The sequence below is a fragment of the Mesoplodon bidens genome (assembly GCF_964165515.1).
Source record: "Mesoplodon bidens genome assembly, chromosome: 14".
Taxonomy (NCBI): Eukaryota; Metazoa; Chordata; class Mammalia; order Artiodactyla; family Ziphiidae; genus Mesoplodon; species Mesoplodon bidens.
Window position 1 is genome coordinate 30,575,944 of NC_138170.1, and position 24,131 is coordinate 30,600,074.

At 39.7% G+C, this 24,131-nt stretch overlaps 1 protein-coding gene across 2 annotated transcripts in view; it reads left to right on the plus strand.

Annotated features, from left to right (window-relative positions):
* The first annotated feature begins 979 nt into the window (after positions 1-979).
* GFPT1 (glutamine--fructose-6-phosphate transaminase 1) overlaps positions 980-24,131 on the plus strand; it is a 66,096-nt gene continuing 42,944 nt past the window's right edge. For both annotated transcript variants that reach the window (XM_081254808.1, XM_081254809.1), the window contains exons 1-4: positions 980-1,158; positions 12,839-12,946; positions 15,383-15,490; positions 21,935-22,060. In XM_081254808.1, the coding sequence (XP_081110934.1) occupies positions 1,152-1,158; positions 12,839-12,946; positions 15,383-15,490; positions 21,935-22,060 (349 nt within the window). In that variant the 5' untranslated portion in view covers positions 980-1,151. The remainder of the gene's footprint in view (positions 1,159-12,838; positions 12,947-15,382; positions 15,491-21,934; positions 22,061-24,131) is intronic.

The following is a 24,131-nucleotide window of genomic DNA, read 5'->3' on the forward strand; positions in this document are numbered from 1 at the left end:
TTGATTCTAGTCTTGGGCCATTAATAGCGTTATAATAACCATCTACATTTGACTAAAAATAGCATTTACATCTTCTTAAAGCAAATGCTCAGGTAATAAATTTTCAGAAACATCATCTCTCTCTGATTAAGTCTCTCTTGGCAGGACTTGTGCATTAATTCATAGGATTAATAGTTCATGAGTCCAATGTAAGGCTGTCAAATCCAGGCAATTTTTACTGTCTGAGACGTGGGCCATCAGAAGTATGGGCCAGCAGAGTTTCTTAAGCCCAGGCGCCTAGTGTTGGATAGTTGAGCCTTACATTCGACCCCCTCCCCCTCTGCAAAAAACGGGGGGTTATGGAGGCAATGGATGGGGGTGGGAATGGGGAGCAGAGAGCTTTCGAGGCCAAGAATCTGACTTAGAGCTAAAGTCGGGAACTGAATCCCTGTCACCAGAAAGACTGGCCAGACCTGATTGGTACCTCTCTTCCCTCACCTCACTCAATTCTTTCCAGTTTTTCTACAACCTATGTCCTCTTTCCACCCTGACTTGTTTGTTTGTCCCCTAGGATCAGGTATCCTTCCTTCTTCCTCCTCTCTCCCCGCTTGGTGGGGCGTCGGAGCTTGGGGCCTTGGACTGCATTAGGCGCGTGCCCCAACGCTATTTGCTTTGGTAACAATTCCATCCTCTTTGCTAATCTCTCCATCGTTCCCTGCCAGCCGTCGAGTTCGTTCCCTCCCGCAGAGCAGTGCCTCCCGCTGCGCGCCCGTGGGTCGGGCCGCTCCAGGAACCTCAAGCGGATGCGGCCGCGAGCCGGTGCCACGTCTCAGCCGCCAGCAGGCCAGCGCCTGCGTGGGCTCGGGGGCGGTGCGGGGCGGGGCGGTGCTGGGAGGCGGGACCTGCGCTTGAGCGGCGCGGACGCAGCCCAATGGGACTTGCGGGCGGTGGCGGCGGCGGCGCGGTGCGCGCCGGGGGGCGGGGCCCAGCGGCAGTTGCTGGCAAGCCCGGGAGGACGGGACGGCTTTCGTTGCCTCGGCCGTTGCATCCGTGAGGGAGTAGTGTCGGCGCCCCACTGGCCCCCAAGCCCGCTGACCGCCCAAAAGGCTCGTGTGCTCTCCCGAACTCGCCAGCCGCTCGCCGCTTGCCCTGCAGGCCGTGCCTCCTGCATCATGTGCGGTAAGGGGGCCGCGGGCGGGGGGCGTGTTGCGGGCGGTGCTGGGGTGCGGTGCGGGCGTCGCTGGGGCCGGTGGAGCCGGCGGGAGCGGGAGTGTGGAGGGTGCGAAGTCTGGGTGTTGGGCGGGGGGTGTCCCGCGGTGCCTGCGGGTGCTGGGGGCGGGGGCCGGCCTCTGGGAGCTGGAGCGGGGACCTAGGAGGGCACCTGAGAGGAGGGCGGGCCCTAGAAGGGATCTGGGGGGGCCGAAGGAGGCTTTGAGCCAAGAAGGGAACCAGGAGCGAAGAGCACTGAGTTGGAAAAGGAGCGAGGGCTGAGGGAACTGAGGGGTGGAGGGGAGTGACTTCAAAAGAGTCCAGCAGGTGAGGGAGGCAACCTGTGGAACATCAGGTGAGGTCTCTTGAATTTATCTCGCATTCTTCCAGGATTTACATTTTAAAAAACATTTAATTTTAGTTGCTTTCTTTCGGACACGCCCAGCAGAAAATAGAACTATAGCTAGAGCTACGACAATGACATTTCATATGATGTTATTTCCTCCCCCCATCTCAACAGAAGCCATTGCTAATCAATGCCTTGGTGAATGGGCCTGGAAGTGACCGTGGAGAGAGATCGTACATCATTTATTATTTGCATGTGCACCCATTTGAAACACTTACTTATGAGAAATATTGGTCTACATTTAATGAATGTTTTACCTAGAACAGTTAAAACATAAAGTTAGGCCCTTTTAGTCCATGTTTTGAGACTTAGTCGTTTTAATAATTAGATAAAAGTGTGAGTTAAAGTTATAATTGTCAGAATTATATCTGAAATGACTGATATGCTCTAAAATTCGTATTAACTTGGCTATTGTCAGTAAAAAGAATTGAATTCTTACCTTCCTATTGAAATTTACAACTGACCTTACCCCTGGAAGAAAGAACACTTTTAAAAAAATTTTTATTTATTTTATTTATTTATTTTTGGCTGTGGTGGGTCTTTGTTGCTGAGCGCGGGCTTTCTCTAGGGGGCTACTCTTTGTTGTAATGCGCAGGCTTCTCATTGCGGTGGCTTCTCTTGTTGACGAGCACAGGCTCTAGGCGCGCGAGCTTCAGTAATTGCAGCACGCGGGCTTCAGTAGTTGCAGCACGCGGGCTCAGTAGCTGTGGCTCCCGGGCTCTAGAGCGCAGGCTTAATAGTTGTGGCGGACAGGCTTAGTTGCTCCGCGGCATGTGGGATCTTCCCGGACCAGGGCTTGAACCCGTGTCCCCTGCATTGGCTGGTGGATTCTTAATCACTGCGCCACCAGGGAAGTATGATTGTAATAGAATTGAAGCTACCTGGGAAACATTCTTTGTAGCCTTTTGCAAGAGGAACTGAGCAGGAGTAGCTTGTACTCATTAGTGTCTATTTTTCTTGTATTTAACTTTATATTAATTTCAGCTTCTGAAATGATGAGCAAGTTTAAATTTAGAGTAGATTTTTAAAAAAGCGTACAAAAACAGAAACCATTATAAACAGCTTGCTGAAATTGTTAGTGGTAGAGCTGACTTTAGAATCAGTTACACTTTTGCAGTGTCTAGGTAGTAGAGTGGTTTTGCAAAAGACATAATTTAGTTTGGAGCTGTGAGGTAATGAATTTGCAGTCCCCATTATGCTTGTTTGGTAATTAACTGTTAACTGAGTGATGAGGTGTGCACCTAGTCAAGTACCTGGCTTTCCGGTTGCAGATCATTTCTTTATCTTGTTCCAGGAAAAACAGAAGTCAAAGTACAGTACTATAAAAGAAAAAATCAGATCTAGTTTAGAAAAGGTTCAGATAAGGGTGAGGCTTTTAGGGTGGAGATTAGTTGTTAGCGTTTTCACAGAGTCATCAGCCCCATTCCACCATGTTATGCTGCTGAGGAAACAGACAGGTGATAAATAAGAAATAAAGAACTAGTTATGGGAACATATGTATATGTATAACTGATTCACGTTGTTATAAAGCAGAAACTAACACACCATTGTAAAGCAATTATATGCCAATAAAGACGTTAAAAAAAAAAGAAAAAAGAACTAGTATTTGAGGCATTTCTAAGGTCCTGCGTTTAACCTAGACCAGTTTTACATGATTCCAGGAATAGGGTCCAGAATTTCTCTCCTCTTTAATGTAAATTCTGAAAGTTGACTGTTAAGAAGACAGTTTGTCCTTATTTTCCTCCCACATCTTAATTATTGACATAAAATTTCTAGGCAGAGAAATTGAGTGGGAATGAGATTAGATGGGAGAATTTAGAGATTTACTTTCTGATTACCTGCTGTTGGTTCAAGTTTTTCTAAAAGATTTCTTTTCAACATTGCAGAATGTTGAAGCAGAAGAATGAGGGCTAACAATTCTTTTTGATAGCTTTTTCCAATCAGAAATACTGATAAAACTGTTACTATAGATATCAGGTTGTATCGGGATGTTAATATCTTACTGAGGGGGAAAAAAAGATTTTATGGTCAAATAAATTTGAGAAGCCACAGACTGAACAGTGTTGAGCTGGCTTTTTTTTTTTAATTGCAGGAGTTTTTGGAACTTTTAATGTGCTAGTAAGCATTATGAATTTTCCAGAGAAAAATAGTGTATCTATTTTTTAAATTTATTTTGTCTTCCTCTTATTCTTGGTTCTTTGGAATACTTTGTCCTTTTTAATCTGCTTTACCTTTGGCTTCAGTGAGAGAGTGTCAATTCACTTAAGTTACACACAGCTCTTAACAGATTTTGCTGTTTTTTATAAATGTGGGATTATACCCCTCTGGTCCAATGGTGTATATAAATGATATTTTTGTAAATGAGATAACATTTAAAAACAGTAAGAGAGCTGCAATTAAAAAATATCCTGAAATGAATCCTTAAAATTTTTTTTGTAAGTATACTGTGTAATAGCTTTGGGGCTAGTTGAGGGATGCTAAGACTGGTTTCTAGGATAAATCATAAAACGATTAGTGTTAACATATTCTTAGAAATCATACTGGGTATAAAGTAGTTGTGAAAGAAAAGAATTATTGCTTAATGAGCATTTCCTCAGTTGTGTTCCCTGGAAAGGGGAAAGTTAATAGGTCCTGGTAATGAGCAGTAGAAGGTGGGAAAGAGTTTTTTTTTTTTTTTTTCAATCTTTATTGGAGTATAATTGCTTCACAATACTGTGTTAGTTTCTGTTGTACACCAAAGTGAATCAGCCATATGCATACACATGTCCTCATATCCACTTCCTCTTGAGCCTCCCTCCCACCCTCCCTACCCCACCCCTCTAGGTCATCGCAAAGCACCGAGCTGATCTCCCTGTGCTATGCGGCTGCTTCCCACTAGCTATCTGTTTTACATTCGATAGTGTATGTATGTCGAGGCTACTCTCGCTTCGCCCCAGCTTCGCCCTCCCCTCCCTGTGTCCTCAAGTCCATTCTCTACGTCTACCTCTTTATCCCTGCCCTGCAACTATGTTCATCAGTATCTTTTTTTTTCTTTTAGATTCCATACATATGTGTTAGCATATGGTATTTGTTTTTCTCTTTCTGACTTACTTCACTCTGTGTGACAGACTCTAGGTCCATCCACCTCACTACAAATAACTCAATTTCGTTTCTTTTTATGGCTGAGTAATATTTCATTGTATATATGTGCCACATCTTCTTTATCTATTCATCTGTTGATGGACACTTAGGTTGCTTCCATGTCCTGGCTATTGTAAATAGAGCTGCAGTGAACATTTCGGTACATGACTCTTTTTGAATTATGGTTTTCTCAGGGTATATGCCCAGTAGTGGGATTGCTGGGTCGTATGGTAGTTCTATTTTTAGTTTTTTTTTTTTTTTGCGGTACGCGGGCCTCTCACTGTTGTGGCCTCTCCTGTTGCGGAGCACAGGCTCCGAACCCGCAGGCTCAGCAGCCATGGCTCAGGGGCCCAGCCGCTCCGCAGCATGTGGGATCTTCCCGGACCGGGGCACGAACCCGTGTCCCCTGCATCGGCAGGCGGACTCCCAACCACTGCGCCACCAGGGAGGCCCGGTTTGGGAATTTTTGACTGTACATTTTAGGTACCTAGAAAGTGTTAGAAGATATTATATCTATAATATATAGATATTATATCTATAATATATACATATTATAGATATATACATACATGAAACAGAATCACTTTGTGTACAACAGAAATTAACACAACATTGTAAGTCAACTATACTTCAATAAAAAAATATTGATAAAAGAAAAAATAACGAAGATAATTTGAAATGATCACTTTGTACTTGGCACTCTGCCTTTTGGAGAGATGACTAAAACAAAGGAATTGCCTTCAGGGAATTGCTGTCTGATTGGAGGAAACAGTGACTACACATATAACAGGTGCGGGCAATAATACACGGTCCTTGTTCATTGCCATGTTCTAGACTACAAGTGGAATGAATAGACATTCTGAGACTGGTTAGGCCAAGAATGTTCCGGATGATAGGATAGGACTCTTAGCTGAGGAATGCTGCCAGCTGGTAGAGAACTAGTGCAATGTGAGAGATACCACTGATGGCACATTCTACCCAACAGTGAATGGAGTCAGAAATAAATTGAGAACTACTGCTAGTGGGTTTGAAAGAAGAAATAAAAGTGCCAGGAAAAGAGGCCAAAGAATAGTGGTTAGAGGCAGAAGAGTTCCAAAGTGGTATATTGCGTTGGACAGTCTGCAAGAGTAGAAAAAGGTCATTCATGTTTAATATTGCAGAGACAAGTTAATTGCATTTAGCTATAAAGAAATCCTTAGAGAAGTTGCGTATATGAAGGCAGAAGGATTTGAGTTTGTGTTGAGGAGAGCATGTATACCAACAAAAGAGAGAGTATTGTGAAACTGAGGTCCCTGGTAGAGTTGAAAAGTTGAGTTCCTGATGTGTAAGCTGTGAAATTAATACCAGGTGGTCATTGATTGATTCATACTCTGAGCATTGTCTCTAAATTGACTAAAAGTTGATCTAGATCATTGGATAATAAAAATTCAACCCTCTATTGTGTAGGATCCTCAAAATATTTTGATGTTAACAAAAAGTTCTATATTTACAAAATTGGCATCTCTTACCAAGAGTTACAAGCAGGAGAGGCTGGTTCAGGGAATATGTGAGGAATATGTTTCTCTATTTTCAGTCTATAAGGAAGGATAGGCTTATAGGGTATTATACTGTTAAGATGAAGAAGAAGGCTTCAATTCTATAAAGGAAGAATCTACCGAAAATGAGAAAGAGGCTGGGAAGAGAGAAATGGGGGTTTGAGAGTAGTCTAGATTCTAGACTTTAGAATAATATCTGGGGGAAGTGTAAAATTTAGACAAGCAGTGAATTAGCAGGATTGGTCAGCAGTTGGGAGGGCCCCCATGAAAGTGGACCTGAGATAAATGGATGACCTGAAATGGATGGACTTCACGATAGGGGTGCTCAGGGCCACAGTGGTGAGAGTATAATGGGCCCAGAGGGGCTGGCTTGGCAGCATGAAGAAAAATTGTGGTCTGATGTGATTGATCAGAGAGAAGTGGGAGAGATGGAATGTTTAAAGGTGTGTGAGCAGAAAGTGCATGCTTTTTCTTGGGAAAGATGATGATATAGGTAGACTGTGAGGGAGTGTATAATTAGAGATGTCAGTGTTTAAACAGTGCTTTGAGTTCCAGGATGTTAAATATGCAAGAGAGAAGTGTTACAGAGCTCCTTCCAGTGGCCCCATGTCTTTACAACAAAGTAGGAGACACTTGAACCAGCATTTTGTAAATAGGAAAAAGATTTTGAACAATTAAAAAACACACAAATAATTGAAATTTCTCATGTGTCACTCCATATAACTTTTTCTTTGTGTTTTTAGGGTTGTAGGAAATGTTATCTCAAATATTTCTTCTTTTAAAGGAATCTTACCTGTAGGATGTGCCTCTATAATTATAGTATTGACTATGTTTTATGGCAAGTGTATAGTTGGTGTGTATAACCTTAATTGCAGAATTGTTTATAATTACAAAGAGTTAGAAAAACCTCAGTAAATAGGTAAATGGCTAGGTAAAATATGAGAAATCGATTATGGACTATTTTTATTATGCAACCTTCCGTAGACTGGGGAAGATGGGTTGTACTGACATAGAAAGACCTCCAACATCTTAAGAGAGAAAACTACAGAACAATATATATATTATCATATTTATGTGTTAAAAAAAAAACAAAACCTCTAAAACCATGTACATCTGAGTTCATATATGTAGAAAAATTCATAGCCGAAGGATTGGGACAGTGTGTGTGGGATTCATGGTGGTTATCTCCTGTGTGGAGGTAGAAAAAGAAGATTTTTCACAGTTCATTCTGTAGGATTTGTGTAATTTGAGTCTTTAGCGATAATAATTTGTAACTTGGGTTATAAGAAAAAATTTTAAATGAAACTTAAGTAGCGTTGTAGATGGATTCTGTTTCAGAAGGTATAAAATTTAAAGAAGGAATTTGAACACTTAATATTGATAAATTCCAATGTCTAGGGTTTCATCAGAATATTGAAGTTGTCAAGTGAAAAAATAATGTAAAAGCAAAATTTCTTCTTGAAACTAATATAATATTGCAAGTCAACTATACCTCAAAAAAAGTAAAATTTTTTATTCGTAAGAACATAAATTCAACCAGACATAGGAACTTTAATAATAATAATTTAATAATAATAATAACTTTAATAATTTAATAATTAATAATTTGATTGGTCAGCTAAATTGCATTCAGTTTTCATTTCAGTAAGGTTTAATAGTCTTTGCCTACAGCTAGATTGCTTTTAACCAGGCGTGTCAAGTCTGTGATCTAGATCATGTCTGAATATCTTGTTAAGCAAGGTGTTCATAAGTGCTTTTATGTGATTGAATTTAAGTTGCCGTTTTCTGAGAGTGATGCCTGTAGGTGCAAGTCCTTGCTTCAGTAGGGAGATATTTATTCCAAGTGTATTACATTAATAAGAAAATTTGTACTTTGGAAGCACAAGCTGATTTGGGAGTAGAAAGTCTCCTGTGCTCCATACAACTATTGTTTGTGTTATTGGAGCAATTACTGAAGAGTGGTGGAGAGTTGATTTTTAGTCTTTTGTAGTTACCTTAAACAGAACTATTTATTGCGAGGTTTGATAAGACAAATCAAAGACCTGAAATAGGGATTGCTACTCTAATAAGCACCATTTTGAGTTATGAATACCTACCTTGTAAACGTGCCCTGCATGCCTGATTGGCAAATTATTTGCTGTTATATTTTCCCAACTACCCCAAGATTACAGATAACCCACTAATCTGTACAAGTGGGCCAGCTGTGCTCTCAAGGTGCTGGTCTGTAAAACTGACAGATTCAACCTCTTTATCTTTCATTTTCCTAACCAGGGATAACTTTCTTCTCCCAGCTCTGTTACTTTGATCTTAGAAAATTTCTCTACATGTGTCATCCTTCTATTCCTTTTAGTTCCTGCCTAGTTATGCAAGGAGAAATATTGCTCCTACTTCTTCTTCCTCAATTCCTCCCCTTCCCCTTTTCTGTGTTCCAGTAGTGAACCAAAATAAATGACAGTAATGATTATTGGTAACAGTGGTGCTTCGTCTGTCAAGGAAAAGGCAGGTTTTGAATTGGAATTGATATATGGTATTTCATTGAATCTAAGATGCCGCTTATTGGGAGATGTACCATTTATATATGGACCACAAAGGAAGAAAATATGACTGTCTTAAAATCAATGCTGTCAATATCTGAAGTCCTAGAAAGTATTGTGAGGATGCTTTCAGAATATCACAGGCTAAGTGATCTGTTTGTCTTTACCTTAAAGCAGTGATGAATCTTGGCATCACTAATAGAGAGTCACCAGACAATATAAAAAACATACATACTTGTGAATAATTCTTCTCCCTCAGTTTTAACGTAAATCAGTCAAGCCTTTAGATTTCTCTTCCAGTTTGTGGGAAATACAAGGAATAGAGGAACTGGTTAGACCACACAATGTGGAATCAAGTAGGCATAGCCAGAGGTGAGAAATTCAACAAGAAAATTGCTCCTGGCTTATCAGTAAGTCAGTGTCTTGGAGGAAAACAGGGCATTAGGGGAGACCATTCTGGATTCAAAGAGACTTAGGAGACATAACAATCAAATGTGAGCTGTGATCCTTTATTATATTCTAGAATAAACAAATCAGCTGTAAAAGACATTTATTTTTGTTAATAGGGAAAATGTGAATATATGAACATTGTATTAGATGAACTAGAGCATAATCTTGGGTGTGATAAGAAAATGTAGAAAAATGTTTTGTAGAAAAATGTCCTCATATTTTATATGTTACTTTGCTTTTATTAATTCTTAATGATATACTCTGAAAATACTAAGGCCCTCCACCAGGTTTCTAGCTTTAATTTGTTAATACAATGTACACAGAACAAATCATGTAACTGTCAGAACAAAGAATTGAGGCCCAGAGGAGTACAGTCTGTAGAGGTATTAAAAAGTACCAAATGCATAGCATATAGCAATCTCTATAGCAATCAAAGAAGAATCCTCAAAAACCGTAGAACATCAAGCTGGAGGGGACTGCAGGTGTCCTCAGATGTCAGAGGGAGGAAATATTTGACCCTTGTGCTGTGACTCCCCGTGTAATAGAAGTTGCTAATCAGTCATGGCTTTCCTTCCTGTATGAGAGACAGGCTCACTGAATCCTTTTCAGAGGTGCTCTCTAGAGCCAATACCAATTAAAAACCTGTTGGCACTTATTGTGAAACTTATTTTACCATCTCTCAGTCAAGCCCATTGATTTCGCAGAAGGGGAAGCTGAGGCCGGGTGGTATAGTGGAAAGCTTCGCGGACACGAGTTAAAGAATTTGCAGGATTTCTTCAGCACAAGAAACTTTTATGAGCTAACAGATGTTTAGTGTGAATTTTATTAGTTTATCAAATAGTTAAAATTTAAGTTTGTTTGGAGAGGGATACTGGTTTAGAGAATACCTCTTTCCCTATAAAATTGTACTCAGGATCTCAAGATTCACCCAATAAGCTAATGTAAACCAGGGAGATTGAAGTTAGAAATAATATCGAAGTTGAAGGCTGTTGTTGAATTACGTGCATTGAAGATAGTGAATTTAATATTGCATCACTCTGAATTTTCTTGTAAAAATGTGTTGAGTGTATAACTTGTCTTAAAAACAGTTGTTTTTTGTCATTAGCATTTAAATTGCTTAAAAAAATTGGTATTTGATTATTATATTTAATCTTTAATTCTCTGAATGTATTACTTTTACCATCAGAATTACTTTTTCTTTTTTTTATTTGGTTGCGACGCGAGGCTTGTGGGATCTTAGTTCCTCAACCAGGGATTGAACCTGCGCCCTTGGCAGTGAAAGCACCGAGTCCTAACCACTGGATCACCAGGGAATTCCAGAATTACATTTCTTTAAATGAACAAACCAAACCAAAAAAAAAAAAACAAGAATGTAGAAACAGAACAGAGTATGTGGGGTATATAGAAATATAATGTTATATACATGAAACATAATGTTCAAGCCAATATTACTTCAATTAAAAAAATCTCAAAAAGAATTACATTTCTTAAAAAAAAGGAGAAATGATTTAGTAGTGAATTTTTCTGGATGTGCTGCATTATTGGGATTTGGACTTCGTCTTCAAGGCTTTCCAGAGCCCTCAGCCTGCAGAGAATTTTTGACAATGTAATATGTTGTATTAGTTAATGATTTTCAGATGAATTAGATTGTATCCTCCTTTAGCAGATTATTTAGCTGATGCTAATCACAGTGATGAAGAGTAGACTAGTTGAGAATCAGTGTTCTTTTAGCACATTGTTTTTTCCTTTTTTCTTTTTGGCCACATCGCGTGGCATACGGGATCTTAGTTCCCTGACCAGGGATTGAACCCATGCCCCCTGCAGTGGAAGCGCAGAGTCTTAACCACTGGACCGCCAGGGAAGTTCCTCTTTTAGTGCATTTAAAGTTTTATTTTGGGAAAATATTTATATTCTGTGTATTGTCCATTAATGAGCTAATAGAATACTTATTTGGGGCTGACAGTTTTCTGTGTGCATTTAATCTTTATCAAAGGTCAGTGACCCATGGGGGGAAAAGGGTAGAACACATAAAAGTTTGATTTACAATTGGGTTATTGGTTTAGTTTTTTCATATTACAGATACTTTATTAAGGACCAACAATAACAACAAAACCTCCAGACCTCGTGCAGTGTTGTGGTGCAGTAAAAGTGAGATGCTTGTACAGTGCATGATAACTTAATAGATCTTTACAATTATAATTTTTAAAAATATGAATGAATATAGGATTTCTATAAGTCTGGCCTTGTACTACCTTTTTTGGGAAAGTTCAAACTGTTGTTTCAGGTTGTTTTGGATTTTAGTTTTAAAATGTGATTTCCTTTTTGTTTGAAAGGCATGACTGAGAAAATTGCTCTGTACTCATCATGGTGATCAGCATGCACGTTACGGTGGCTTTTTTGTCAAATATTAGCTATGTGATATTTTTGCATGCTGAAATGCTTTGATAAAACCAAACTCTTTATAGAGCTAAAGATACCTTTTCAAATGAAATGCAAACTGGTCATTCCAGAGTTCTGCCCCACAGAATTAATCCCCTGAAGAATCAGTGGCATTATAGTGTAAGATAGTTAAGAAAAGAGAAAGTTCTTTCATAAATAAGCAACTTGAGTTTATATTTCTTTATATTTTGATTTTCAGTTTTTACACATTTTAGCTATATCCACCCTGGCCAAAGCACAATCATGGAAGGCCTCAGACAATGTCCTTGCTGCTATTCCTGAAATGTGGATTTCCTTTACCTGGGTTCTACTGCCTCTGTGCTCTTCTGGATCAGTTCTTGTTGTGCAAGTCCCTTTATTTATAGTTTTGCTTTTCCAAATGATTGCTCCTTTTCTATGAATTCTCAAGAGTTCTTAACATGTATCATGGTTATTCGTCCCTTACTAATCTGGTGAACAAGCGAGAAACCATTTGTCCTACGATGATTATATATATTTTTTAGCCCGTTTTTCTCTATGATTAAGTTATTTGGATTGTGAGTATTCTTCACATCATTGCTATTTATAAGTTATTTATTCCTAATATATATTGATATCATGGTCGTTGAAAGTAAGAAAAATTATTTCATCTGTATAGTTTTGGAGGGTCCATATATTGCTTAAAATACTTAGTTCAGAAAATGTTTTCCTTTAAAAATAATGCTCAGTATATAGGCCATAAACCCCAAATTTGTTGGTTAGTTTTGAAGCATTAAATTTTAGTTGTTAAAATGTCAGTGATGGAAGGTAAGTGAACAGTCTTATAAACGGCTTTGAAAAAACTAAACATTTATTTTGACTTATTTGCTTCAGTCTTTTATACTTACAAGAAATTCCGCTTTGAAAAAGTTTCACTGCCTTTGAATAATTTGAAGTGAAGGTTCTTTCTTTTTTAAAGATGGACTGTATGGCATATAGCAGGCTGGATCCAGCCTATCATATGCTTTGTGTAATCATCAATACAATACATTAAAGCATAATATACAAAAAAAAAAGATAGACTGTAGCTTCACATTTTTGCACATCTTAGACATTATTATGAAAATTAAGATTTTTGTCATAGTTATGCCATAGTTATAGTTGATTCTCTAGTTAGAATTTTCTATTAAATATTTGTTTATTTGCAGGTATATTTGCTTACTTAAACTACCATGTTCCTCGCACGAGACGAGAAATTTTGGAGACCCTAATCAAAGGCCTTCAGAGACTGGAGTACAGAGGATATGATTCTGCTGGTATTTCCTTTAAAAAAATATTATGGGTGTTGCATGATTCTTGAATAAATAGAAAGGGTTTTTTGTTTGTTTTAGGTTACTAGATTCTTTATAATGTTCATTTTGTTGTTTCTGGTAAATCTAAAATCTGAAGATTTTTGGCTTTTATCATGTTTAAAGGGTTTGTTCATGCAATTTCAGCAGCATTAGCATTTATGTAGAATATTGCTCCTTACTGGTATCTTCTTTTGCTAAGAATGTTGCTATAGGAACAAATCACATGGGGCATTTTCATTATAAAACAGAGTTCTTAAGGCCTTACTCTGTACATTTTTTTTTCTTTCCTGTAACTTTTAATTTCTTTTTCTCCGTGGATTCCATGCCTTTGGCATGTGAACTTGCCCAAGATTCTTCTATCTTAGATAAACAACAAAGCAGATAAAAATAACTTTTTGTCAACTTTATGTTCTACTCCAGCTTCTTCCCTTAACTGTATCAGGGGTCCCCAAGACCATCCCCAGTTTCAGTGATTCCCTAGGAGGACTCAGCATATAGTTGTACTCATGGCTCTGATTTATTACAACAAAAGAATACAAAGCAAAATCAGCAAAAGGAAAAGGTGCATGGGGTGAATTCTGGAGGAGAGCAGACATAAGCTTCAGGATTCTCTTCCTGTGGAGTCATGCAGGATATGCTTAATTCCCCCAGTGAGTTGGACAAAATGTGTGAAATGTTGTATACCAGGGAAGCTCATTAGTAACTCAGTGCCCAAGACTGTCACTGGGGGCTGGTCATGTAGATACCCTCTGCCTAACATGAGCCAAAATTCCAGGCTCCTAGAGGGAAGCAGACATTCAGCATAAGCCACATTGTTTGCACCAACAGTGTAGGTGCAGTAAGCCATACTTAATCAGTTACTGTGGTGGGAACCCTCCTGAAATCCAAGTTCACAGATGCCAGCCAATGGCCAACTTTACCAAGCAGGCCTTTCTAAGACAGCAGTCTTGGGCCTGCCATATTAACTCTTTTCTGTACACTCAACATTCCTGGTTGTAACGGGCATTTATCTTCCATGACTCTTCCTCAGTTAATGGAAAGTCAATCCCTCAACTCCTTTGTTCTTAAAATTCTCTTTCCTCAGCTTCTTTGACAGCGCATCTTCTCATTCTCCTCCTAACACGCTGATTATTTTCTGCCTGCTTTGGGGGCTTCTTTTCTTCCACCTGTTACTTATATTAATGTTCTTCAAGATACTTTCATAGGCCCACTTTTCTTATTTTGTATTTTCGTGAGCTCTGACTTCATCAACCTCCTGAATGTTTTTTTTTTTAATTTTTATGTTGGCCGCGTTGGGTCTTCGTTGAGGAGTGTGGGCTCTTTGTTGCGAGCTTCTCTCTAGTTGCGGTGTGTGGGTTTAGTTGCCCCGCGGCTGTGGGATCTTAGTTCCCCGACCAGGGGTTGGAGCCACGTCCCCTGCATTGGAAGGCGGATTCTTAACCACTGGACCACCAGGGAAGTCCCAACCTCCTGTATGGTTGTGACTTACAGTCCAGATGTATTTCCCGTGCTGCACACCTGTATTTCCAGCTGCCTCCTAGAAGTGTCTCCCTGGATAAACCATGATATTATAGACTTTGCATGTGCAGAATTGAACTGACTATGCTCCATTTCTCACTCCACTCTTCACTCTGTTCTTTCTGCGTTCTTTTATCAACAGTCAGTCATTCAGCAAGTCCTTTGAGCCTGGGAGGCGTCCCAGACGTCTCCTGCTTTCTCACGTTACCTGCAGTCGGTTCTGCTTCTCAGTATCACCCATCTCTTCATGACCATTGTGTAGCTCAGGCCTTCCTCATTTTTTGCTTTGCTGTAGGTGTAACTTCTGACAGCAGGTTTCTTCTTCCTGTTTCTCTCCTCCAATCTTTACACTCTTTCCAAAGGGAGTTTTCTGAGCTTTTTCGCCATGTAATTTCTCTGCTTGAAACTACTCAGTGCTTTTCCAGTACCTTCAGAGTAATTTTTTCAAATTACGTAGGGACTTCAGTAGAATCTTGAGAGATGTGTTCTCTGACATTCCCTCCTTACCCTGCTTCTGCAGTGAGCGCCCGTCTTCTTTGTTTCTCCATTGTACTTCAGTTGCAACCTGTAGTACTTTTATTATAACCACATAACTTTTATTATATTAAAACCACACTGTATTGTAATTATTTTTTTCCTTGTCTGTCTTCTCAATAGACTATTGAGAAATTTAAGAGCAGGAACTGAGTTTTCTTCATTTTTATCTCTAGCAGCTACCATGGTTGTTGACATATAGTAGGTTTTCAGTAAATTTTGAATTGATAAGTAAGTGAACTAATTAAATGAAAAAAAATTTTTTTTCCTTAGAAGTTTTGCCTTACAGTGATAATCTAAGTACTAGTCAGTTTCTAAATCTTGCTTTTCTACCTCTCGGTGATTTAGGTGTGGGGATTGATGGAGGCAATGACAAAGACTGGGAAGCCAATGCCTGCAAAATCCAGCTCATTAAGAAGAAAGGAAAAGTTAAGGCGCTGGATGAAGAAGTTCACAGTAATGTACTTAGTTTGGTTTTTGAACGCCCTCCTCTTTTCTTCCTTCTCCCTTCCCTACCAAATTACTTTTCCTCACATATTTTGGGGCCCATTTTGAGAATAGTGATTCTTAAAGTTGAAGGGAGGGAAGAAAAGTAGTTTTTTTTTTTTTTTTGTGGTACGCGGGCCTCTCACTGATGTGGCCTCTCCCGTTGCGGAGCACAGGCTCCGGATGCGCAGGCCTAGCGGCCATGATTCACGGGCCTATCCACTCCACGGCATGTGGGATCTTCCTGGACCGGGGCACGAACCCGTGTCCCCTGCATCGGCAGGCGGACTCTCAACCACTGCGCCACCAGGGAAGCCCAGAAAAGTAGTTTTGATACTATCTGTACTGGTTTTAATATCCCTCAGTTTCAAAAAATGATATTAACTAGGGAAGGAACTTAATTATGTACATTGTGTTCAGAGCAAGCTTAATATCCTAAAATGAAGTAGCCATCATTCCTGATGAAAGGCCTTTCATAAGACAGAAGGTATTTTCAGTGGTGCCCTTATTGATGTGTCTTCACTTGGTGGTTGTCTTCACTTTGGACTAAACGCTGCGTTTGGATGTGTAATCAGTCTGGATGTTGCACCTTTTAGTAGGTCTGATACAATCAGGTATCATATTTTTCCCTCATGATTTTCTTACTTTCCTGGCATAAAGTAGTTGCCAGAGATACATGTTCCATTAAAGAGGGTATACTTTACGGTATTTAGTTCATTACATTATGTTTATACGTTTTATTTTTTCACAGGAAACTTGAAAACAAAACAAAACTTTGAAGTAGATTGATTGAAAAAACATTTTAAAAAAATCTCTAAAAAACCAGGAAACAGTAGGTTTTTTGTATACCTGCTCAAATGGATGCCTTCATTATCATTGTAAAGAAGTGCAGGTGGAAGAGGAGAACAATGGATTTAGTCATTTTTAATTTTCACCTAAGCCAGACATTTAGCTTTGTGGTACAATTGTTGCTTGAACAACACGTGTTTGAACTGCTCAGGTCCACTTATATGCGAATTTTTTTTTTAATAGTAAATACTACATTATTACACCATCCACAGTCAGTTAAATCCATGGAGGTGGAACCTTGGACACAGAGGGCTGACTATAAGTTATACTCTGATTTTCGACTGCTTGGTGGGTCAGCACCCCTAACCCCCCGTGTTGTTCAAGGGTCCACTGTACTTGCTTAACAAATTAAATCAGTACTTATTTTTTATGTATTGTGGGTAAGATTAGCTTGGGGTAAAGCAGACACCCCAAAAACTACACTTCAAAAACTGTGGTTATAAATATTTGGTCTAATGTGTGTACTGCATCCTGTTTACCAGGCTGATTATAGTAGGTTCTACAGGAGAGAACAAACAGATTGGTTTAAGATTCAGGGGAGAGCTAGTTCCCACAAGTTAGGAAGACTTGGGATATGTAAGGGATGGCTGCTGATTATATTTGGGCAGTGAAGGTGAGAAGGGAGGACCTTCTGAGTAGATTAGCTTGGAAAAAGATAAAAATAGGGAAGGCAAGTTTGATGGAACGTAGGTAGTCCTTTTAATCTACTTTGTTGGTAGATGAGTGGGAGGCTAGAAAGGCAGACTGTGACCAGAATCACCATCTTTGAATGTCAACATATTGAAACGTGCCTCCACCTGCAGGAAAGTGACCCCTTTCCTGGAATGGGTCACCTGCAGACAGTGCTGGTGAGTTTGTAACTGATGAATCACTTGGAAGAGCAATCTGGCAATGTCTAAATGGGAGACGCCTATACCTTGTGGCCAAGCACTTCCACTCTTGGGCAGGTACTCGAAAGAAACACTATGACAGGGAGACGTGACAATAAGATGCACTGCAGCAAAGTTTAGAAGCAACCTGGAATAAGTTGTATGTGATAGTGAATGACCATGTGTAGCTTTTGAAAGACGTGTACTGGATCTGGTTCTGCATGTGGGGACATGCATAATTTCTGAGAACTTAATGTTGCATGAAAAAAGCAACCTAGAGAAGGATATGCAAAGTATTGTACCATTAAAAAAAAAAGAACACTATAATTTATGGATATAGTAGCATGATGGAAATTTGAAGGCATAGGTGGGAAAGCTCTTGTGAATCCTGTGGGGAGGAAAAGGATGGAGCAGGGTATAAAGAAGGCACCAACTGCATTTTTTTACATTTTAGGGTTTATTTATTTATTATTTATTTTTGGCTGCGTTGGGTCTTTGTTGCTGCACGCCGCCTTTCTCTAGTTGCGAGGAGTGGGGGCTACTCTTCGCTGTGGTGCGCGGGCCTCCCACTGTGGCGGCTTCTCCTGTTGTGGAGCTCGGGCTCTAGGCACGTGGGCTTCAGTAGTTGCCGCACGCGGGCTTCAGCAGTTGTAGCTCGTGGGCTCTAGAGCACAGGCTCAGTATTTGGGGCGCACAGGCTCAGTTGCTCCACGGCATGTGGGATCTTCCCGGACCAGGGCTCGAACCCGTGTCCCCTGCATTGGCAGGTGGATTCTCAACCACTGTGCCACCAGGGAAGCCCACATTTCAGGGTTTAAAAAAGATCTAAAGCATAAATGGTTAGACATTAGCATTTGTTAAGTCGGAGTGTGGTTATTTCGATGTTTGTGATGTTTATTTTATTATTCCCAGCAAGTTTTAGTGTTTAACCTCTTAAGATGAAAGGGAAGGAAGACATCTCAGGGAAGACCGTTAGGTTGCTTTTTGGTAGCTCCTGACTTTGATAATACTTGCTAACATTTATTGATTGCTTTCTGTGTCCCAGGCACTCTACTAAGCGCCTTCTATATAGTCCTCGTCATAACCCATGAAGTAAGTGAAATTACCATCCTCATTTTGCAGATGAGAAAATTGAAGCTCAGAGGAGCAGGTACTGACATTAGGTGGTGTCAGCAGTAAAAGCAGTGAAGTTTGGGGGCCGAGGAAAGGCAGAAGAGGACTGCTGTTCTAGGGCATGACAACAAGTAAAGATTTTTTAAATAATTTATGTCTTAAAGATGTAAAGCACAGATGGTTATATGTTAACATTTGTTGTCTGGGTGTAGGTACTTGAGTGTTTCATTATTACCAGCAAATTAAATATGTTTGAACTATTAAAAAGAAAGATGACATCTGAGAATAGGTACACAGAGGGCAAGGAACCTTGGGAGTAATAAGGGTGGGGGGAAGACAGAAGATGCAAGAAAGGAAATTATTGAGGCGTTACAGCTCAGAAAGGTCAAGGCACAGGTGGGGAGTTAACCTCTATAGGAGTTAAAGGGAAAAGAAAAGCTAATTAAAACGGAGTTATGAGGTGAAGGGGAAACCTGAGTAAGGTAGATTGAGGGACTATATAGGTAGGATTGAGGCTTAAAAAGAGTATAAAAAATGTCATGAGCTGTTGGGGAATTGAATGAGTTCTCAGTTTAGTGAATAGGGAACATGGATACATGTTCATTAAATGGCAGCAGGTAAATAGATTTGATAATTACCCATGAACTTGAAATGGACTCAACTTACAGAATTTTGTGACTTTCTTCAGTGTTGCTTGGCAGCTTGCGGCGGGCGGGGGAGAGAAAACTGAGTGTAGCATTATCTAGACTTAAGATTCAACAAGGGGCTTTAGAATGGAGTAACAGTGGATAGGAAGAGTCAGGATTGGAGCCCTGATTAATTTATAAAACATGCAATATTTCTTGCGGGGAATATGCGTATTGTCATAGCAATGATCTTTTTCTTATTAGTCATTAGATAATGTTCCTTTGGCAACAGTGAAATAGGTATGGTAATTACAGTGAATTTGAAATGAGTTCATTTTATAGACTCTTGTTGCTTTCTCCAATGTACTTTCTCTTGCCAGCAAGTGGGGGCACATACTGCTTTTAATTATAGTTAACCCAAAAAACTAGTCAAATGTTTTCACTGCTTGCATTGCCTGTTAAGTAGTAATAAATTGAAATCCTTACTTTTCTGGAGGTCATTTATCAGGTCACCTTAATTTTTCAGAACACAATTAAGCCAGAAAAGAATACATTGATGATTTTATCCATTGATTGAACTACCCAACAAAAGTTTGAGTATCTGTCCTATATAGCTTAGTGCTTACGGTTCAAATAAGACAAGCTGCTACCTTTGTAGATCTTAAATTCTGGCAGAAGCCAGGTAGACAACATGTCATAAATGTTATAATAGTATGGCAGGGTATACATTGTGGTTTTAGTCTTAGGTTCTGGAGTCAAGCACTCTTGGGTTCAAATCCTGTCTCTGTTTCCTATTAGTTGTGACCTAGGGCAGGTTCTGTGACCTCGTGAAGCCTCAGTTTCTTTATCTATAAAATGGGGACAGTTGTACCTAACAGTACCTAATTGTATTGTAAGGATTCAATAACAAAATGAATATTTATTGAGTACCTATTCTATACCACCCATCGTTCTAAGCCCTTAGGACAAAGAAAAGATAAGCAAACTCCCTGCCCAGATGGAGCTTACTGTCTAGTGAGAGGGCCAGATGACAAACAGTAAATAACGTTAGGTAGTGGGAAGCATCCGCATAGCACAGGGAGATCAGCTCGGTGCTTTGTGACCCCTGGGAGGGGTGGGATAGGGAGGGTGGGATAGGGAGGGTGGGAGGGAGGGAGACGCAAGAGGGAAGGGATATGGGAACAGATGTTTATGTATAACTGATTCACTTTGTTATAAAGGAGAAACTAAAAAAATAATAATAATAATAACGTTAGGTAGTGATTAGTGCCATGAAGAAAAAGTATGGTAGAGATGACATTTGAGCAGAGATCACGTGATTGTCTGAAGAAGGGAATTCTAGGCAGAGGGAGCACCAAGTGCATAGATTCATTGTTGGTTTGGCCTGCTTATAGCTGGAAGTCAGTGGGGCTAGAGCTCAGTAAGTGAGGGAGAGAGTGGCAGGAGATGAGGCTAGAGAGGAGGCTGATGGCTAGGTCATGGAGGGTCTTCAGAATGATGGATTTTACTTTGTGTGTCGTGGGAAGCCACTGGAACATTTTGCATAGGGGACTGACGTGATCTAACTTCTGTTTTGAAAGGATCACTTTGGTTAGATTGTACAGAGGAAGACTGGACACAGGGCGACCAGTTAGGATTCTGTTTAGTAGTCCATGTAGAGATGATGGCGGCTTAGGCCACAGTGATAGGGATAGAGTGGGGAGATGTCTGTAGTACCTTGCACAGGGTAAGTTCTCCATAAATGTTAGCTGTTGTTATTTGTAAAAGGTGCATTGAAAGCTTCGAGGAGTGATTGGAGAGGGTTGGGAGAGAAGGATGGAAAGGTAGGTGGGGGCCAGATGGTGAAGGGCCTTTGTATACCATGAAAAGGTGTTGGGGCTTTATCTTGTGAGAAAATGGTTCTCTGGTTGTATGTTAGAATTTGAGAATCTTTTTTTAAATCCATGTGACCAGGTTTAGGATGATTCATATGGGTAGCTAGGGATGCAAACCACATTTTAAGCAACTGGAAGTCTATTTAAGGATTTTAAGCATTGTTTCTTTATCAGATTTGTATTTTAGGATGACCTCTGTTTAAGCCAGGATAAAATCTACAAAGACTATGTACTAAAATGTGTGGACTTTCCTGTTCACATTTCTGAGCATTTTGCTCTCAATTTAGACCTAATTCTGATAAGGTTTGTTATCTGGTTTCTTAGCCAAATGAAATTTCTATTTAGGAAATTAGAAGGAGACATTACCGGTAGATGCTATACTAGAACTGTCTTTTTTTTTTTTTTCTTTTCCCTGGAGGAAGCGAGAAGAGAGAGTTCGTAAGGAGAAGGAATTAGAACAGCTGCTTTGCAAGACAGAGGAGCATCAGCCCATAACCTCATACTTTCATAGTGCTGCTTTGTTTTCAAGGACTATTTTTTGATTATGCAAGCTCTTCATAATTGCAGTTTATGGTGTGAGATACGGTTACATTCACTGGGGACCAAAGAAATTGCAGTCATAATGTTGTGTGGCATTGAGAAAATGAATTTTTTTTACATGTCTAATTAAAATGATACTGATTTTTTTCAAGGAAAGGATTAAATACAGATTTTTAAAAATCGCCTTAACTCTTTTTGACCATAGGTTTGAAAATTTTCAAGCCTCCAGAAAAGTTGAAAGAATAGTACATTAATCATCCATATACTTCATCTAGTTCTACCAGTTGTTAGCATTTTGTCACATATGCTTTGTCTCTTTGTATCCATCTTTTTGGTTGTTATTGGAACCATTTGCCCTAAATACTTCAGCTGCATTGACTCCTGTAAGTCTTTTAATTACTGTTTTGAATATGCCTGATCTTCAGTTTCAATAATTATATATTCCAGGTAAGCAGAACTGTAATAATTATATTTAACTTTAGCTTATAGCATTATCTCTACAACATGATTTAATATTGAAATTTTTTATTTTATCTTCTTCAGAACAACAAGATATGGATTTGGATATAGAATTTGATGTACACCTTGGAATAGCTCATACCCGTTGGGCCACGCATGGCGAACCCAGTCCTGTCAATAGCCATCCCCAGCGCTCTGATAAAAATAATGGTATGGACAGACTGTACATGCTCTGGAGTGTTTGTAGAGGGCCAGTAAGAGGAGAAGAATGACTCTGTTTTCATTGTCTTAATATGGAAAATTTCAAGCATATTCAGATGTAGAGAGTATACAGAACCTGATATGTATCCATCACCCAGCTTTAACATTTATCAATACATAATCAGTTATATTTTTCTGTACCCCACCCAGATTATTTTGGAAGCCAATAGATATCATATAGATAGATGTATCACAGATAACTAGATATCATAGCATTTAATTAGTAATTATGTAAGTGTGTATCTCTAAAAGGTAAGGACTTAGTAGATTGACTTATCTCCTAAGTCGCCTAAGAGACTTTTCCTTTTCTCTCCTTTCTTCCTTGCAGTTTACTCTATTGTTTGTCCTGTAGAGTTTCCTACAGTCTAGATCTTGCTAATGGCATGCATCCTGTGGTGTCACTTAACATGATTCTCTGTCCCTTCTATTTGTTATAAATTGGTATGGTATTTGTTTGTACCTGTAATGTTTGGATGTTTTTCTTTTTGTGTTAGGTCATTGATAATCATTGCCAATATTAATTATTTCTTTAGGGGTTATAAAATGGTGATAGTCTAATACAATCTTTCCTTCGTCATTTATTATCTAAAATACTTCTATAAAGAGAAACTTCTCCATATTAACCACTTGATTACCCTGATGTACAGATTGTATAGGAAAGGCAAGATAAATGTTTGATTTTTTTCCCCTTTATTTACCATGTTTCAAATGAAGCGGTTCTAATGTTCTAAGGTGAACAGAGTTCCTTTTTATAATTACTGTATTATTATAAATTCATGGATTTAAAATATTTCATTGGTTTCAAAACACTGAAGTAATTATCTATATTGATGCACAAAACTTCCCATTGGGAGCTTATTCAGGTTGACTCCTGAGTCCTTTTGATGTGACCCAAGTAGGCTCAGTACTCTTTGTTATTTTCTGATAGTTCAAGATGTTGCAGGTTTATCTAATCCTGCCCCAAACCTGGAATCAGTCATTTCTCTAAGGAGTCCTAGTTCCTTTCAGTGGAAACGATAATTAAAGACTATAAACCTGGGTGCCGTGGTAGCTGCGACATGGGGGGCCTGGAGCAGATGCTGGAAGTAGCGGAACCAAGGCCTGAGGGGGTGGGTGTGGCAACCACCGAAACACAGCACCCTGTGCTCCCTCCTTTTGCGGCGCCTCGTCTCTCCCCTCCATCAGCTGCTGTGAGCCAGCGCCTCTGCCCAAGGAAAGGAAGGGGTGGCGATGAAGAAGACCACCATCTTCCCCCCAAGACCAAAAGGAGTAGTAGAAAGCCTGTCTTTCACGATCCCGGGACACAGAGTCTTCACGCAGTGATAGTGGCGGGAGCAGCAGCAGCGTTAATAGCCAGGGCCGGCGGGCCAGAAAGTGGCTTAAAGCACCTCGTCGCCGGGCCCAGCGCCAGCACCCCCAGCCGGTGCCAGGCAGTCTGCATTTGTGCCAAGGCCCTGGCTTGCACCTCAGCCGGATCCTGAAGGAGGCCCACTTTCATGGCCGACAGCACTAAGGACGGCCTCCCACATGATGTACTGGCAGTTTGTTGCCTTCTGTGAAGGGACAGTGCCATGCAGATTTGATATTTCAACATAACAGTGTTCTAAAAAGTTGCACAAGAAAATGCCTGTTGGCTTTTCAGTCGATATTTGAAATAACAGGTTAACAGGCAGTTGTTTACTTCTGGTTTTGCTGCACTATTGTGATAAAAAAGGGGTTTTGAAGCTGTTTTTTTTATAGGATTCTTTTGAGGGTGGGTATCAAATCTGCATCAAGGTAAACGTAGGAGGAAATCTCATCTGCATGTTGAATCCATAGTTTGTCCAATTTGGATTGATTTCTAGATCTGTCGATTAGAAATTCTACTTTATGTAAAAAGGCCTTTTATAAATGCAGAATCTTCAGTTTTTAAAATTCAGTAAACTAGAGAAGAGCATCTAGTTTCCATGAAAAAAAACGAAGTTTTTTTCCAAGATATAGAATGCTTGATTCAGTTTTGCCCTGAAATTAATTGCCATAC